At 41.6% G+C, this 16,358-nt stretch overlaps 3 protein-coding genes across 3 annotated transcripts in view; all 3 read right to left on the reverse strand.

Moving 5' to 3' along the window:
- Positions 1-16,358, reverse strand: part of AGPS (alkylglycerone phosphate synthase) — a 139,119-nt gene that overhangs the window by 26,271 nt on the left and 96,490 nt on the right. Inside the window, exons 15-17 of the mRNA XM_072121633.1 lie at positions 12,262-12,331; positions 3,824-3,885; positions 3,181-3,270 (exon numbers count right to left, since the gene is read on the reverse strand). Coding sequence (XP_071977734.1) covers positions 3,181-3,270; positions 3,824-3,885; positions 12,262-12,331 — 222 coding nt within the window. The remainder of the gene's footprint in view (positions 1-3,180; positions 3,271-3,823; positions 3,886-12,261; positions 12,332-16,358) is intronic.
- Positions 4,812-8,338, reverse strand: LOC140075548 (uncharacterized). The gene is made up of 2 exons (XM_072121627.1): positions 5,197-8,338; positions 4,812-4,891 (listed from the first exon to the last, which is right to left on the reverse strand). Exons 1-2 carry the CDS (start codon positions 8,000-8,002, stop codon positions 4,827-4,829), a joined length of 2,871 nt encoding a protein of 956 aa, XP_071977728.1. The 5' UTR covers positions 8,003-8,338; the 3' UTR covers positions 4,812-4,826.
- LOC140075549 (lamina-associated polypeptide 2, isoforms alpha/zeta-like) lies at positions 8,042-10,047 on the reverse strand. The gene is made up of 2 exons (XM_072121629.1): positions 9,355-10,047; positions 8,042-9,198 (listed from the first exon to the last, which is right to left on the reverse strand). The coding sequence occupies exon 2, from the start codon at positions 9,188-9,190 to the stop codon at positions 8,042-8,044; it is 1,149 nt and encodes a 382-aa protein (XP_071977730.1). The 5' UTR covers positions 9,191-9,198; positions 9,355-10,047.

A 16,358-nucleotide genomic window follows, 5' to 3' on the forward strand; every position in this document is an offset into this window, starting at 1 on the left:
TCCCATGTAGAGGGAAGAGATAATAAAGACACATTTGCAACGCACCACCAAGAAAGTTTTAAGGGCATTTCCTCAGATGTCGAGGCTGTTAAGGGATCTGTTCTTCATCTTTTTACCACATCCTTCAATTATTTTCTTTAGTTCTAAATAAAATCTACAATTCTGTTTACAGCTTTGGAGCCTTTTTTTAATGGCCAAATTGCTAACAATTTAATTTAGCTCATTCTAGTAAAAATAACATGTCAGCGAGAGATAAAAATGTTACGTTGTTGGTATAAAACAAAAAATAAAAAAAAACTTCCTACACTCCCCCCCCCCCCCCCTTCCATTGCACCATTCCAATTTGAAGCTCGTAAAGCGCCGGTCGTAGGAATTAACGGGCGCACAATAACACTTTATTTTCATTATATTCGTCAAAGGAGGGTTATTTTTTGTTCCAAAATACTGGGGAAATGGATCCTTGAAACTTTTTTTTTTTCTTCAGCAGTTTAACAGGACCTGCAAGTTCTCCTTACATTGGATGCTTAAATTTCAAATAAAACAGACATTTTCCTCTGTAAATTTAAATATTACATACATTTACAGGAGAAATGACCTAGAAATAAGAAAATGTAGAGGCCTTAGAAAAATCCAACAGGGAATGTTTTTAACCCTTACCCTTAATTCCTTTATTTATATAGTACACACAGATTGGGCAGCGTTGCACAGAGTTGCCAGATCAGTCCCTGTCCCCAATGGGGCTACCCAATCTAAACAACCTACTAGTATGTTTTGGAGTGTGGGAGGAAACTGGAGTACCCGGAGGAAACCCACGCAAATACGGAGAGAACATACAAACTCTTTGCAGATATTGACCAGGATGGGACTTGAACACTGCGCTGCAAAGGCTGTGGTGCTGTCCACTGAGCCACCGTGCTGCCCTAAACCCCTTCCTGTTGATGCCACTTTTCATTTCCATTTTTCCCTTTAAAAATCAAAACTTTTTTTATTTTTCTTTGTACAGAGCTTTATAAGGGCTTGTTTTCTGTGCAATAAATTGTACTTTCTATAGGCGGCATTTAATTTTCCATTCCGTGTACTGGGAAAAAAAAATTCCAAATGCAGTGAACGTAACAAAAAAAATGCTTTCACACCATGTTCTTGTCCCCAGATGGCACCTCCCCTTTTTTCTTTTGGTTGGTAAGATTACACTGATTACAAATTTATATAGGTTTTAAAAAAAATTAAAACCTTTAGAAATTTTTCTCACTCCTATTGTTCCATATGACTGTTTATACTCTAATATAGTATTTTATTTGTATATGTCCCCTATGATCTATAAAGCGCTGCCGAATATGATGGCGCTATATAAATAAATATTATTATTATTAATTTTGCCATGTTCTGTTTAAGTGTCTGACACTAATAATGTTTGGTGTACGGAGCGGTGTAAGGCATCATCTATGCTGAATAATTTTAAAAAAGGGAAGTTTTGGAAATTTAGGAGCTGTTATTCGTTCACCTTGAAAGGACTTTTTTTAAAATATGAATACATCAAAACTTTTTTGAACTTCTTTTTTTATTTTAAAATCAGTTCTAGGGAAATGGGAGAGAGTTGAACTTTTGTTTTTGTTTTTTTAGACCCATTAGGGTACCTTAACCCTAGAGCAGTGGTGGCGAACCTATGGCACTGGTGCCAGAGGCGGCACTCCGAGCCCTTTCTGTGGGCACCCGGGCCATCGCCCCAGCACACCAGACAGAACTCAAAGAATCTTCCTGCAGTTCCAAGCAACTTAAAAGGTGCTGCTTTCAGTCATATTTTTATACTTGCTTTGCTACTGCTACTTGGGACTGTAGGAAGAGGGAGAATGAGTAGACAGGGCCGAATTATCTTTGGAGGACCTCCTGCTGGCCCCACGATTTTCTCTGTGTACAGAGGGAAACTGGAAAGAAGCTAAAATTAAGAAATATTTCCATCTTTCTACTGTGTTGCTGTCCTCAGGAGGCCAATATGATTGAAAGTTGTTGAACAAGGAGCAATAAGTTACTGCTTTAATTTTTGGTTGGCACCCCGCGATAAATAAGGGGGGTTTTGGGTTGCAGTTTGCGCACTCGGCCACTAAAAGGTTCGCCATCACTGCCCTAGAGGGTCTGATTGATCCTACCATACACAGCCATACAAGATGATAGCAGTAAAATGTTGGATTTGCTGATGATCTGTTACAACGGGCCACCAGATTTTCAGAAATGACAATGCCTGAGGTGTCTCATACAGACTCTAAGGTGGCATGGCGACGGATCATCACTCCCCAATGATGTCCGAAGGAAAGACAATTACAGCCAAGATGGCAGCGATGGGTGGGATTCAGCTGCATGAGAATCTATGGTGAATTTCTTTGTTGATAACTTTTTAACCACCATAAACATTGTAATAGATTGCAACAATTTGTTGAGACAATTCTGACTTTTCTTTGATCTACTACATGTCCTGGTTCCAATATGGAGTCCGTGTTTGTATCTGAAATAAAAGAGTATCCAGGGACTTTTGTCTCACCCTGTACAGTGTAATGTTCCAGCATCATATTATAGAGTCAGTGTGAAAAGGATCAGCATGACTTGTCATTTATTCTTTTAATTTTCTCTGTTCATTTTGGGGTTCGTATCCGCTCCTGTATGAGAATGCACAGCAGTCTAATTAGGACTGCCCACTGGACTCCTATAGACTAGGATTTGTTTCTCCATATGATCAGCTCTTCTCCCTGTAGTAGGCTGGAAAATATTGCGAACCGCAAAGTTTGGGCTTTGGTTTGGCCAAAAACCTGCTGTTAATGGCCAAAATTACCTATGGCAATGACATCATTGGTAGCGACAACCCCCCTTCCCACCAAAATGTACAGCGGCGTACAGCCGCGTATCCGAACACAGACAAGCTTTTTAAAATGTGGTTTGGCCAAACTCGAATTTCCACGGGTCCGGTCATCACCAATAGTGACAGCTCCTTTACACTCACCAGACACATCGCTGCAGAATAATAATTCTTTGTAATATACAGCAGAACTATCACATGATGGAAACTTTTGGCCTCTTGAAGCAAGACAGCTGCTGCTGTATACTCCTCAGGTAGCGCATGAATGGAGAGGTGGCACGAAATTAACAATAAACAGCTGATATTCCAGATACAGCATAGAGGGGTAGACCTACCTGCAGGTGGATAGGGGAGGGAACTGAACCCCTCTTTCTTTGCACTCTCGAACAATCCTTTCCTTGACATTACGGCACAGATCTAGCACCCTGGAAGAAAAGAAAATCCCATTATTTTAGCTTAATTTGCATAAATTGGTACTTTCTAACAACAATGAGAAAAAGTTTCTTAAAAATTTTTTCAAAAATTCTGTTTGCGGTCAGTGAAAGATTCTGCTCTGCGGTCCAAAATCTGAAGATTTCTCCTTATGTTTCAAAACCAAAAATATTAATACATTAATACATCAAAACTTTTTTGAACTTATTTTTTATTTTAAAATCAGTTCTAGGGAAATGGGAGAGAGTTGAACTTTTGTTTTTTTAGACCCATTAGGGTACCTTAACCGTGGAGGGTCTGATTGATCCTACCAAAGACAGCCATACAAGAGGATAGCAGTAAAAATGTGCCTCGTGCAGAGACGAGATCCACTAGACATTTATGAAAACTTTAGCAGTTTCAACAAATGAAGCTTTTTTTTTTATTAAAAAAAAAAAGAAAAAAAAAGCAGCTTTCATTTCATGTAATATCAAATGCATGTAAAAACATAAGAAAAACAAAATAAATCCATCAGCTGAGAACATGGAAAGCAACGAAATCTCTTACCTGTCCCATGGAACAGAGGTCTCAAAAGACTCTCCGATAAGATAATAATCCATGCCGAGGTCCTGTAGAATAAACACCACAAACCGGACATTATACATACATTTACAACAAAATGAAGAATGCATGGAGTGTGGCACAGAGTACAAAGATGATGTAACCATATAGTATACTATATACATCCCCAAGGCTATATACAAAGGGCTCCCTAACTGACTGATACTATAACTGACACCCATATACCAAACAGTAGATGTTCCAAATAATGTGCGCTCATAACTAGCCAAGTGCCAATAAGTGCTGGTAATGAATCATTTAAATGCTTATTTTTTTTACCTGAACAGGGTCCGTTCTCCATAAATCGAGGGTTTGGAAGGTTGAGCATGAATCTTTCCGATCCATTCAATAGTATGAGTGTGTTGGAATTTGTAGAGCACAGCGCTCTGTTATCTCCAGCACTCACATAGACCAAATGGTAGTGCTAAAGCGCCACGGAATATGATAGCACTATATATATATATAAAGATGCATTATTTATATTATATATATTATATTATCTATATTAATATATTATATTATTTATTATTATTAATTGATCACTGTGCTCAGCCATTACCTAAACTCCCATACTATTGGAAGGAACGCTTGCTCTGTTCTCTGTATTGCTGGGGGTCCGGATCTCATTATCGGAGAGCTGCAGGACCCTCACTGATCAGCTTGTTATACCCTATTCTATGGATGAGGGATAACATAAGATATCAGAGTTGCTTTTGTAGCTTAAAGGACATGTACAATCAGATTTACGGATGGTAGATGTCCCAAACTTATGCTTGTTCTATTGCCTAGGTAACAGCGTAGTTTTTCCTATGAATTTATGTCTATGTCACAAGAGCTCCACCCCCTGATAATATATGCACCCACCCAGTGTTCATTGCTGGTCTTGCCCGTCGTTCATGACGTCTGCGAGTCGGCGGGCAGGCCCCGGCTGCGATAAAGTGAATTAGTCTCACCGGTAATTCTGTTTCCATAAGTCCACCATGACGGCACCTGGAGGTTGCACCTTGACCTTTGGTAGGGACAGGAAGTTGCGAAAGGTATAAGGCCCCTCCTCTGCCGCTGTTCCCCAGTGTCTTCCAAATAACCACCGGGGTTCCAGTAGAGAGCTAGAAGATATTAGCCAGACATCATTAATAACACAGGGCAGGGTAAATATAGCCGTCATGGTGGACTTATGGAAACAGAATTACCGGTGAGACTAATTCACTTTTTCCATTACGTCCCCCATGACGGCACCTGGAGACTTACCAGATAAATAGATTAGGGAGGGACCACAGCCTGGAGAACTTTCCGTCCAAAACTCAAGTCATGGCTAGAAGGTAGATCCAGGCGGTAATGTTTTGGGAATGTCGATGTACTTGACCACGTAGCTGCCTTGCAGATTTGGGAGATGGATGCTCCCCGTTTCTCTGCCCAGGAAGTAGCCATAGCTCTGGTAGAGTGGGCTGTTATGTTTTTTGAGAGACTCACATCTTGTAGCTGGTAGGATTTAGAGATGGTCTGTTTTATCCACCTAGCAATGGTGGAACTTGATGATTTCTCTCCTTTATTTTTTCCCCCAAACTGAATAAAAAGGTTTCTGCACTTTCTGAAAGATTTGGTTCTGTCTAGATAGATTATGACAGCTCTTCTGACATCAAGGGTATGCCAGAGCGCTTCCTTCTCATTCTTTGGGTTGTTACAGAAAGATGGTAAAACGATTTCCTGACTTCTATGGAAGTCTGAGACTACTTTTGGGAGGAAAGACGTATCTAATTTTAGTACTATCTTGTCTTCCGAGATGATCAGGAAGGGTTCCTTGGAGGATAGGGCCTGCAGTTCTCCAATTCTCCTGGCGGATGTTATGGCCACAAGGAAGGAGGTTTTGAGAGATAGGTTTTTCAGGCTGCATTCCGAGAGTGGTTCGAACGGAGGCTTCATAAGGGAGTTTAGGACTAGTGATAAATTCCATTTTGGTATATCTGATCGGATTGTAGGTCGCAGTCTTAAGACTGCTTTCATGAACATCTTCACCCACTTGTGCTCTGCTAAGGGGAAGTCAAAACAGGCGCTTAGGGCCGAAATTTGGACCTTAAGGGTGTTAGGTCTTAACCCTTTAGAGAACCCATCCTGTAAAAAATCAAGAATTTTAATGATATCCGGTTTGCCCGGAATCGGGGAAAGGTCCCCACACCAGGATATATACTTTTTCCAGATCTTGTAGTATATTTTGTTGGTGATTGGTTTCCTGCTTGCTATTAGGGTCTGTATAACCTGGTGAGAAACCCCCTTAGCTAGGAGCAATTCCCTTTCAGGACCCAGGCCGCCAGGTTCAGAAACTTCGGGTCTGGGTGAAGAAGAGGACCCTGGTGTAGCAGATCCCTTCTGCAGGGAAGGAAGATGGGTCCTGAGATTGCTAGTTTTAAGAGAAGTGGGAACCAAGGTTTTTTCGGCCAGAATGGTGCTACTAGGATCACTGTCGTCCGACTCGATTGAATTTTTTGTAAGGTCCTGGAGATTAGGGGAAATGGAGGAAAAGCGTATGCTAGATTTGTCCCCCATGATTGGCTTAGGGCATCCAGTCCCAGGGGGTTGTCCTTGGGTGAGATGGAAAAAAATACCTCTGTTTGAGTATTCTTTTTTGAGGCAAACAGATCTATCGACGGAGAGCCCCATTTCTGGGTTAGAGAAAGAAAAACTTCCCTGTTCAGGGACCATTCGTGTGGGTCCATCTTTTCTCTGCTCAAGAAGTCCGCTGACTGATTCTCTGACCCTTTTAGGAATACCGCTGTTAAGGAATCTAGGTGATTTTCTGCCCAGGAGAAGATCTTCTTGGTGACCTCCATCAGGTCCGAGGATCTTGTGCCCCCTTGACGACGTAGATAGGCCACAGTGGTCACATTGTCTGACAGGATCCTGATATTTTTTACCTGGGTTTTGGGTAGCCTTTTTAGTGTTTCCCATACTGCCGATAATTCCCTTAGGTTTGAGGATTGTCTTCTCATCCAAGGGGACCATGACCCCTGAAGGTAACGGTCTGGAAGAACGGCTCCCCATCCTGAGGAACTGGCGTCTGTTTGGATGATCAGGACTGGAGTCGGATTCCATGGTATTCCCTTTTCTAGATGCTGTTGGTATTTCCACCAGTTTAGAGAATTTTTGACTTCCAGGGGAATGACCTTCCTGAAGTCTAAATGATCCAAGTTCTTGTCCCAAATTTTTAATGTCCACGCCTGTAGTGTTCTTACATGGAACTGGCTCCATGATACACAATTTATGCAAGCTGTTAGAAGACCTAGCAGTCTCATGGCTGAACGGACGCTGCATGATTTTTTCCCCTGGAATTTGTCTATGAAGGAGGTAAGGGATTCTCTCTTGTCTTGTGGAAGAAAAGAAGTTTGGCGCCTGGAATCTAACATTACTCCTAAGAATCTTGTCTCCCTCTGGGGGTCTAGATGAGACTTTTGGAAATTTATAATCCAGCCCAGATTTTCCAGGGTTCGTATTGTCCGATCTCTGTGATTGAGAAGAGTCAGGGTCGAGTCTGCCACTATGAGGAGGTCGTCCAGATATGGAATAATTGAGATTCCTTCTTTCCTCAAGAATGCCGTCACTTCTGCCATGACCTTTGTGAAGGTCCTGGGGGCTGATGAAATTCCGAAGGGCAAGGCTCTGAATTGGAAGTGGCAGACCTTCCCTTGAGGTGATTCCACCGCGAATCTTAGGAATTTCTGATGATTCTTGTGTATGGGGACATGATAGTAGGCGTCCTTTAGGTCGATGGTGCACATTTGTGCGCCTGGAGGAATTAGTGGGGTAGCTGTCCTTACTGATTCCATCTTGAAATATTTGTATTTTATGTTCTTGTTTAGCCGCCTGAGGTTTATAATAAGTCGAAGGGTCCCATTTGGCTTTTTCACAAGAAATAAGGGGGAGTAGAATCCCTTCTTTTCTTCTTCTTTGGGAACTGTAACAATTACCTTCATTGTTAACAATTCTTGAAGATTCTTCCATAGCTGTATTGTCATTCTCCGAGATGTTAGGTTGGAGACAAGAAATTTTTGTTGTGGAGGGGAGCTGAATTCTATCTGATAACCTGACTTGATGATACTCAGGATCCACTTGTTTGATGTGATCGTTTCCCATCTGTGGAAAAAGAAAAGAAGACGCCCCCCTACCTGGTAGTCACTGTTTTTTTGATTGATGTGGAAGGTTGGAGAATAGATATCCTCGGCCTCTTCCACCTTTGTTGAAGGACCAGCGGCCCTGTTTTCCTCTGCCTCTGGAGTCTTTAGGATCTTTGGAATTCCGAAAGGAATAGTTTTTCTGGGGTTTCTTAATTTCTGGAAAACCTTTCTTTTTATCAGAGGCTTTTTCCAGAAGAGTATCCAGTTCAGCGCCGAACATGAAGTCTCCTGTGAATGGGATGTTGCAGAGCTTCGTCTTGGATTTTACATCCCCTCCCCACTGTCTAAGCCAAATAGCCCTACGGACTGAATTAGATAGCGCCCCTTCTTTTGCTGAAAGTCTGATGTTTTCTGCTGAAGCATCAGCAAGAAAACCTGTCGCTGAACGCAGCAGTGGTATCGTTTGTAGAAGGAGATCCCTGTCCGCATCTGTTTTTAGGTGGTCTTCCAATTCTCCTAACCAAAAGAACAGAGTTCTCGCTACCGAAGTAGCAGCTATGTTAGACTTGAGGCTAAGCATGGAAGATTCCCAGACTCTACGGAGTAGGGCATCAGCCTTTCTGTCCATGGGGTCTCTTAATTGGGAAGAGTCCTCAAATGGCAGGTCCGTTTTTTTCACCACCTTAGACACTTGGATGTCTACCTTGGGGGGGCTGTCCCAGGTTTCTGTCTCTTTGGGGTCAAAGAGTAACCTGTTCCTGAACTCTTTAGTGATGTTTGCCCGCCCCTCAGGATTCTTCCATTCCTCTTGGACGATATCTTTTAGGGTCTGATTTATGGGAAAAACCCTTTTCCTTTTGGATTTTAACCCTCCAAACAGTTCGTCTTGGATGGATTTTGGCTCTACCACCTCTTCCACGTTAAGCGTATTGCGTACAGCTTTAAGGAGGTTATCCAGTTCCTCATTAGAAAAGAGGTATTTTGAGGTTCCTTTATCCTCGGACACCGAGGAGACATCATCGAGCGAGTCCTTCCAAGAATAGGTAGGAGCCGCAGAGTGTTTATCATAGTCCGAATCAGTATCATGGGATCTAAGTTTTTTAGGAGCTGGCTCTTGATATAAATCCGGATCCTGATCAAGTTCAGGTTCGGGATTTGGCTCAGGACCAAGTCCCGGTACCGATCGGTTTAAATTGGTAAACATCATAAGAGAGGATTGGAATTCCTCCCGCATGGCCGCTTTAAGCTCACTTAACATTGACTCCTTTTCCTGTTGTAAGGCCCTGGCTAGGCATTCAGAACATAGTGATTTTGGATACAAATCTGATAATCTTATATTACAGGAAAGACATCTTTTTGATTTAGTAACACATTTTCCTTTTTTGGGGTCTTTATCTTTCTTCTCCTTGTCCTTAGGTCTAGAAGAGTCGTCCTAGGACAAGGAGACAGACTATATTAAAATCTAGGCAATAATACACAACAAACTTTTATCCCCTTTAAGCAAAGTTTTTTGGTTGTACTCACGGTACCCGGGACAATGAGGGAAGAACCAAGGTCGTCCGCCATAGTAAAGGATATTTCCACAGCTTCAGTAGTGAACTCGTTGGTGGTATAGAGGCTGACACAAAGCAGGAAGCACTTTTAAACTTCCCGCCACCTTCTAAGCCAATCAGATGGCTTCTTTAAGAGTCACGTGACCCAACCCGGAAGTCGGGCGTACTGCGCATGCGCGAATCGGCCGGCGATACACGGCCGTCGCGCAGTACGCACCGGCGTTCGCAGGAGGCAGTAGCTGTGGGAGGTAGCGCCCGGAAGCCGGGAGGCACCTCATCCAGGGTCCGGAGACCCATGCTCCCCTCGGCTTCAGCTCCAGGCCGCAGGAGGAGGGGAGCCAGGACACGTCCTGCAGGACGCCCGGCCAGGAAGGGAGGTACAGCCCCCGCTCGCGGCCCGTCCTGGGGGGTTTCTAATTTCATCCCCCCCCCCCCCCAAGGGGAGAGACGAGGTCTCGCAACCCTGACCCTTGGTAGGGACAGGAATACACTGGGGAACAGCGGCAGAGGAGGGGCCTTATACCTTTCGCAACTTCCTGTCCCTACCAAAGGTCAAGGTGCAACCTCCAGGTGCCGTCATGGGGGACGTAATGGAAAATGCATATATTATCAGGCGGTGGAGACAAGAGGTGCACTCCAGCTCGCTCCGGCTCATTTGAATATTTTTAAAGTCTTTTTTTTTTTTAGGAGAATCTGTCCGTTCCTGGACATAGCTTTTCCTATGCCATTACCTAGACAAAAGAAGGAGCATGTAAGTTTGGGACTATGGGGTAGATTTATCATCATGGAAACCAATCCTAGCTCAGCTTTAATTGTATAAACAGCTGTGGAAAAATGAAAGCAGAGCTCTGATTGGTTGAAATGGGCAACTAGAACAGTTCTGCTCAAGAGACTTGATAAATGATAAATCTCCCCCTATGTTTCTATGTACTTCTGGGCAATGAATGCAGAACTACTTTCATACCTGCATTGTACATACAAGTGGCAGCTCTGCTACATACCGAGTCAGTCTCATCTTAAAGTTGGTTTGTTTTTTGAATGTTTTAATTTTTTTCTAACACTATTCATCATTTTACAGGTTCACGAATTGTGATTACAGATTATAAAAGTGTAATTGAATAGAACGGGAATCTAAATACAATGGCTGTATTGGTACTGGTAGCAAGTTCTGCTATATTGGATACATTGAAAAATATGATATTTTAAAGGAAATCTACAGTAAAATTCAAGAATGATCAACCAGGGACACTTACTCATAGATCCAGGTAGTATGACTGTAGTAATCTTCATATTTTTGTTATCCATGGCCTCCTTTCTTCTAATATCAACTTTTAAAATTATGTTAATGTGCCTAAAGGGCTCCTGGGTATGTTATCAGAGCCCCTCCGAGCTGCAGCTTTACAGGCCTCCTCTACAGTGAGATCACATCAGGAAGAGGGAGGAGGAAGCATTGAGGGAGCAGAAGGGGAAGGAGAGACAGTGTAACAGCCTGTGAAGCTACAGCACAGAAGGGCTCTAGTAACACCTCCAGGTGCCCTCCTGGCTCATTGGCATAAATATGAAAGTTAATTTTGGTAGGAAGGAGGCCATGTTTAACAAATATAAGAAGGTTGCCACAGTGCCTGGATCTATGAGTACCATATTTTTCAGACTACAAGGTTCACAAAAAAATCCTTTGTTTTCTCAGAAATCAAAGATGCGCCTTATAGTCCAGTGCGCCTTATATATGAACCGTACTTACAGACAACAGCTGCTTTGAACTGTGCACAGGTCTGCCACCTGCTGGTCATTCATCCTTACAATCAGGTTCGCCTTATACTCCGGTGCTCCTTATATAAGAACCTAGATGTTTTAGCAGGCATTTTCTTGATGGTGCGCCTTATAGTCCGAAAAATACGGTACGTGTTCCCGGTTTATCATACTTTATTTAGATGATAGATTTCCTTTAAATGATATTTTTCATACACTTCTCAACTTTATAGTAAACACTGGAGCAGCTGGACTTTTGGAATATATAGGAGACTTATGTCTGATCATCTCATGAAGTACGGTACATGTAGCTGATCCATCTGTAACTGGTGTATATGTCAGGGTCCTATAGGACTTGTAAGGCCAGTATTCACTAGCATGGTAGTATAGCAATAACATCTATATATAGAATATACTGCTCAGTATACATTATTCATAATGATTCAGATTTGTTGAACCCCTTTTTAGAAGTCAGGTGTATACAAAGTCAATCTGATGGTCAGGCACAATGTGAACAAGAACTAAGGATGTTATTTCAATACAAAGTCAATTCACAGTATTAATGTGAAGAGTAGGCGACTTTCATGTGTCCCTCCATGTTGCCATATCCTTAATATATGGGCTTTGTATGTTCCAAGTTGAAGTTCTATGATCCAGGTGATAAAATGTATTAGATCTCATGGAATTTCTTACAGATTGTAGACTTTATAAGTACTAAATAATGCACTGACTTCTATCAATCGCAGCAACATCTGCACTCCCTGAACTAATACGCCTTTATGCCAATTCTATGGGAAGAGGGAAAGCTGGAAAAAGAAAACGACAGCATCTGCTAAAAGGAAAAGAACGGACAAAGCCGTGTAGAAAATTTTAAAGGGATCCTTTATAAAGCTCTCAATATTCCTTAGGGTCAGAATATGTCAATATTCACACTGGTGACTAGACAAAGCAGGGGAGGAAAATAGATGCGACCTACCCGAAGGTAAGCAATGACGAATGTCAGCATGTAACCTCTCTGCCCATTATCTTCGCCTGCTGCCAGACCTCTGCAATTGTAAAGATGGTCAATGATTAACTGAGTATTTATGCACAATCGTTACATGCCGCAGTCATAGGATCTCAATGGGATAAAAATACACAAACACGGTTACAAAGCGCAAAACAATGACGTCCGACTAAAGGCACTCGGGCCCATTAATACAATGTAACTATATATTGAGGAAGACTGTTCTTTTAATCAGGACCCCGGATCATTTATCAAGTTTCTGCTGCTGGAAATGAAGGCTTTGAACCCTCCAAAACTCATGCAGCCAGGAAGTAGTTCATTTACTCAATTTAAAATTTTTTTTTTTTTTTAAAGAATGAGTTGGTTTTTTTTTTCTTTAGCTGTAAAACAGTATTTGTCATATACATTTTAGCATATTCTTGCAAACATTTGGTGCCACAAAATGGCAATACAACATCCAAAATGTTTCAAATATTGCGGTCCCCATTCCCTCCCTAAAAAACAAACTTCTTACTTAGTAAAAAAAAAATTGCATATTTTTATACACAGAAACCTATACAGGATAACTATTATCCAGTGTTTACAATAAGCTAGGACTTTATCAGATCTGGACATAGGACATTCCAAAATAAAGCAGCTTCTGTTATTTCCTTTCTGGGTTTTTGAAAAAATAACTTTATTAATAAACTATGAAACAAAGCTTCAAAAAGAGGAACAAATAAAATAGACCATGATATAAAAGGTTAATAAGGCTCAGTGTACACTATGGTCTTGGCTGCATTTCTAATATCAGAATTAAGAATCAGCTTTTAGAATAAATCCTGTTAGATGCAGATATTGGGAGAGGGTCCCGAATGGGTGCTTGGTGGATCTACTAGGAAGTTCTCATTCCCGAATGATGATGCTGGGAGTATTTGAATACTTGAGTATGCCGGAAAAAAAGTGCTTAAAACCACAACAAAATGTTTTGATAATAGATTTTATTGGGCACGATCCATTCTAAAAAAATAAATAAATAATATGTGGGTGGGGGTTCCTCTTGTACCCCTTCACACACTACATTAATGTATGGTTATTGGGATTATACTTTTTGGACCCCACCGATCAGAAAAACTGTGGATCCCAATTCCCTGGTGGGTCCAATGACTACTAGGCGACTGATGAAAGTAGTGGTACAGGACTCCATCTATCCTATAGAATTGGATAAAATGTAAAGGGTTTTCAAGCATTTTAAATCAAGAAAAAAAATCATAGTTTGGGGTCCGGATTCTCTGTACCAACACTGATCTACACTGATCACTACCAACACTACCGTACAGGGCCGCGCCAGATATAAAGAACCTGAAGCTTTTGCCCACGGTTCACAGACCCTTTGATCATATATTGATGGCTTATGCCACTGATTGTCCACAAGACAATTTAAGCAGTAACTTATTACCCCTTGTTCTGTCACAACTTTCAATCATATTGGTGGCCAGAGAATTTTGGATTATCATTGCAGTTTCCGTCTTGGGTCATTTTAACAGGTAGAATTTATGGCCCAAACCAGGGGCTTCAATGATAATCCAGGTCTATCCACACCTTCTGACTTCTCCTGCAGTTACAGGTAGCCAAGGATAAGACGCTTTAAAGTAGCTCTGAAAACCACACATCCTGGGCTGCCTGCGACTGTAGGAGGAGGTCCTGTCTGACAAACTCTGTGCTGGGGTGACTGCTTGGGTGCCCATAGAGAGGGTCAGAGTGCCACTTCTGGCATCAGTGCCATAGGTTCGCCACCACTGGCTTATGCTATATCATAACCCCATAACCACTTTAATGTCATGTAAATTTTTACTTTTTATTTCTCCTTTCCCGAAATAGTAGAGAGTGTTCTGTAAGAATTATGTTTGTTAAATATCCAATTTAATTCCAATAGAATTTTACTTAAATCTCTCCGTATTCTGTTTTTATTACTCTGTTCTAAGAAAATTAAAATCAGTCTTCAGTAATCCAACTTCCACATTAAGCTAGAGTACCCTAAGCGATTCTCCTGATGATGCTGAATCTGGCCATTCATATGTATGGGTGTCCATGTGTGCTCAGACAGTCTGGGAGCACCCAAGCGTTTCTGGCTCATTGACATCCATACTGTCTAACAGGACATATGGACAGGGACATCGCCCGAGACAATCCCTTTAAATACCACAGCTAAACACACAATGTGTATTTATAAGTGACCTTGAGATGCAAAAACATTTTTTCCTAACCACCAGAAAAGTAAAAATCACACAATTACAAGACACCGATTCTGTGTCTAATACGACGGAAATTAATGTTTACAAAAGAACTGACACATTAGGGGAGATGTACTAAGCCAGGGCAGTCATTAAAACCAGCAGTGCATCAGATTTTTTTTTTGCCATTAGTGCCCTATCAAGGCCAAAGTGCCGTAGGGGGGAGGAGGGGGGGAGGCGGAGAACGTGAAGTCTAGTCTAGTTTAGTCTAAACCTGGGGGAAAGCAGGATAGCGGTGGACTGCCACGTCCGATTTACGGAGAAGTCGGAACCTCTTAGTAAATCCGATGTGCAGTACGCTGGTGGGGGGGCTTAAAAGGCCAGCCTTCGTTCAAACCCCCAATTTTATTGTGAACTACTGTTATTTATATTGAGAAATGAGTGAAGCATAAAAAAAAAATTCCATCCACAGAAGCTTCATATTTTACAAGAATTTGGTCTGGGGCTGTATCAGAAATTATGTTGCTCCAAATTTCCTGGAATTTGGAACACAACTCGTTCTAGGGCTCTAAAACCCAGACTTGCATTTTTTTTTAACAATTTTTTTTAAAATTTTCCCTCGAAGGCCCTCCCTGCATAAGCTCTGGGATAAAGGACAACTTTATTTTACAAGATTCATCCAAAAGAGAATCTGGAAAGATTCTGATTTGGTGTCTGAAAAATGCCGGATTCATGGCAAATCTACAATCCCACAAATAGATTTGCCCCATCTCTAGTTTAGTCCATCTCCAACCCTACATATTGTAAAACCCTTTACATAAACCCCAGAGTATCTGGAGGGTAAATAAAACATACTTGACCAAGAATGTGCTACGCTAATGTGGTATTAATATATTAATATTTAAAAAAAAAACATAATTATCTTAATTGCTCTGAGAATGAATGTGGCCTCCTCGTGATTGATCTCATGTATAATTGTCTACCCGCCGTGCAGCCTTTCACCCTTATAGTGACACCAAATGATTTCATGATGTACAAGTGGCTACACATGAAGGATGAGGACAACTATGGATCAGAGTCACTGAGCACAGATCCATCAACTCTCTTCTTTTACCATATCCCCTAATGATGGGCCAAAGTACAAAAATAAAAGGTAAAATGAGGCCAAAACACCATGAGGACCTAGATGGAGCGTCAAATTTGGATCCTCAATGGGAAATTGGGGAGAGGGGGATGCAGGCTGAGCAAATGCCATTTTATTTGCTGTGCTTTCCATCGATCAGCCGTGTAATCCATCAAGGAAGACGGACAGAAAACTCCCTGTCATTACTCAGCCTGTTACCAGAGTGAAATGTTTTCTGTCCCTTTGTAGCAGCACAAAACAATTAGTGACAGGGGGTGGGCTATTGACTATTTATCAAATCTTCTTGATTACTCTGTTTCCTTTCTAAAACATAGGAGTCTAAGCGGTAGTGGACCCACAAGGAAAAAAAAAAAAAAAATTAAATATTAACTTTCCTCCATCGTTATCCGCAAGAGAAAAAGAAGATCAATCAATAGAGAAGACCGAGCGCTAAACCGGCACACACGGCATTCATAGAGGTGATAGATCGCTACAAGGACGACACTTACAAGACACCTAGACACTTCCATATACAAAGAGACATTTAGATACACCTGAAGGAGGCAGCTGACACCATAAACCCCCTCCCCACAGCTTTATACAAAGGCTGCGTATATATTACAACAAATGTATGAAATGTCCATCAGGTTAACCCTGGTTCTAGTGCAGTAATGGGCCATACTTTGTGCAAAGTGTGGATTTTACTTTAGTTTATTTTTTCTTTCATTTCG

The sequence above is a fragment of the Engystomops pustulosus genome, chromosome 8, assembly GCF_040894005.1.
Source record: "Engystomops pustulosus chromosome 8, aEngPut4.maternal, whole genome shotgun sequence".
Classification (NCBI taxonomy): Eukaryota; Metazoa; Chordata; class Amphibia; order Anura; family Leptodactylidae; genus Engystomops; species Engystomops pustulosus.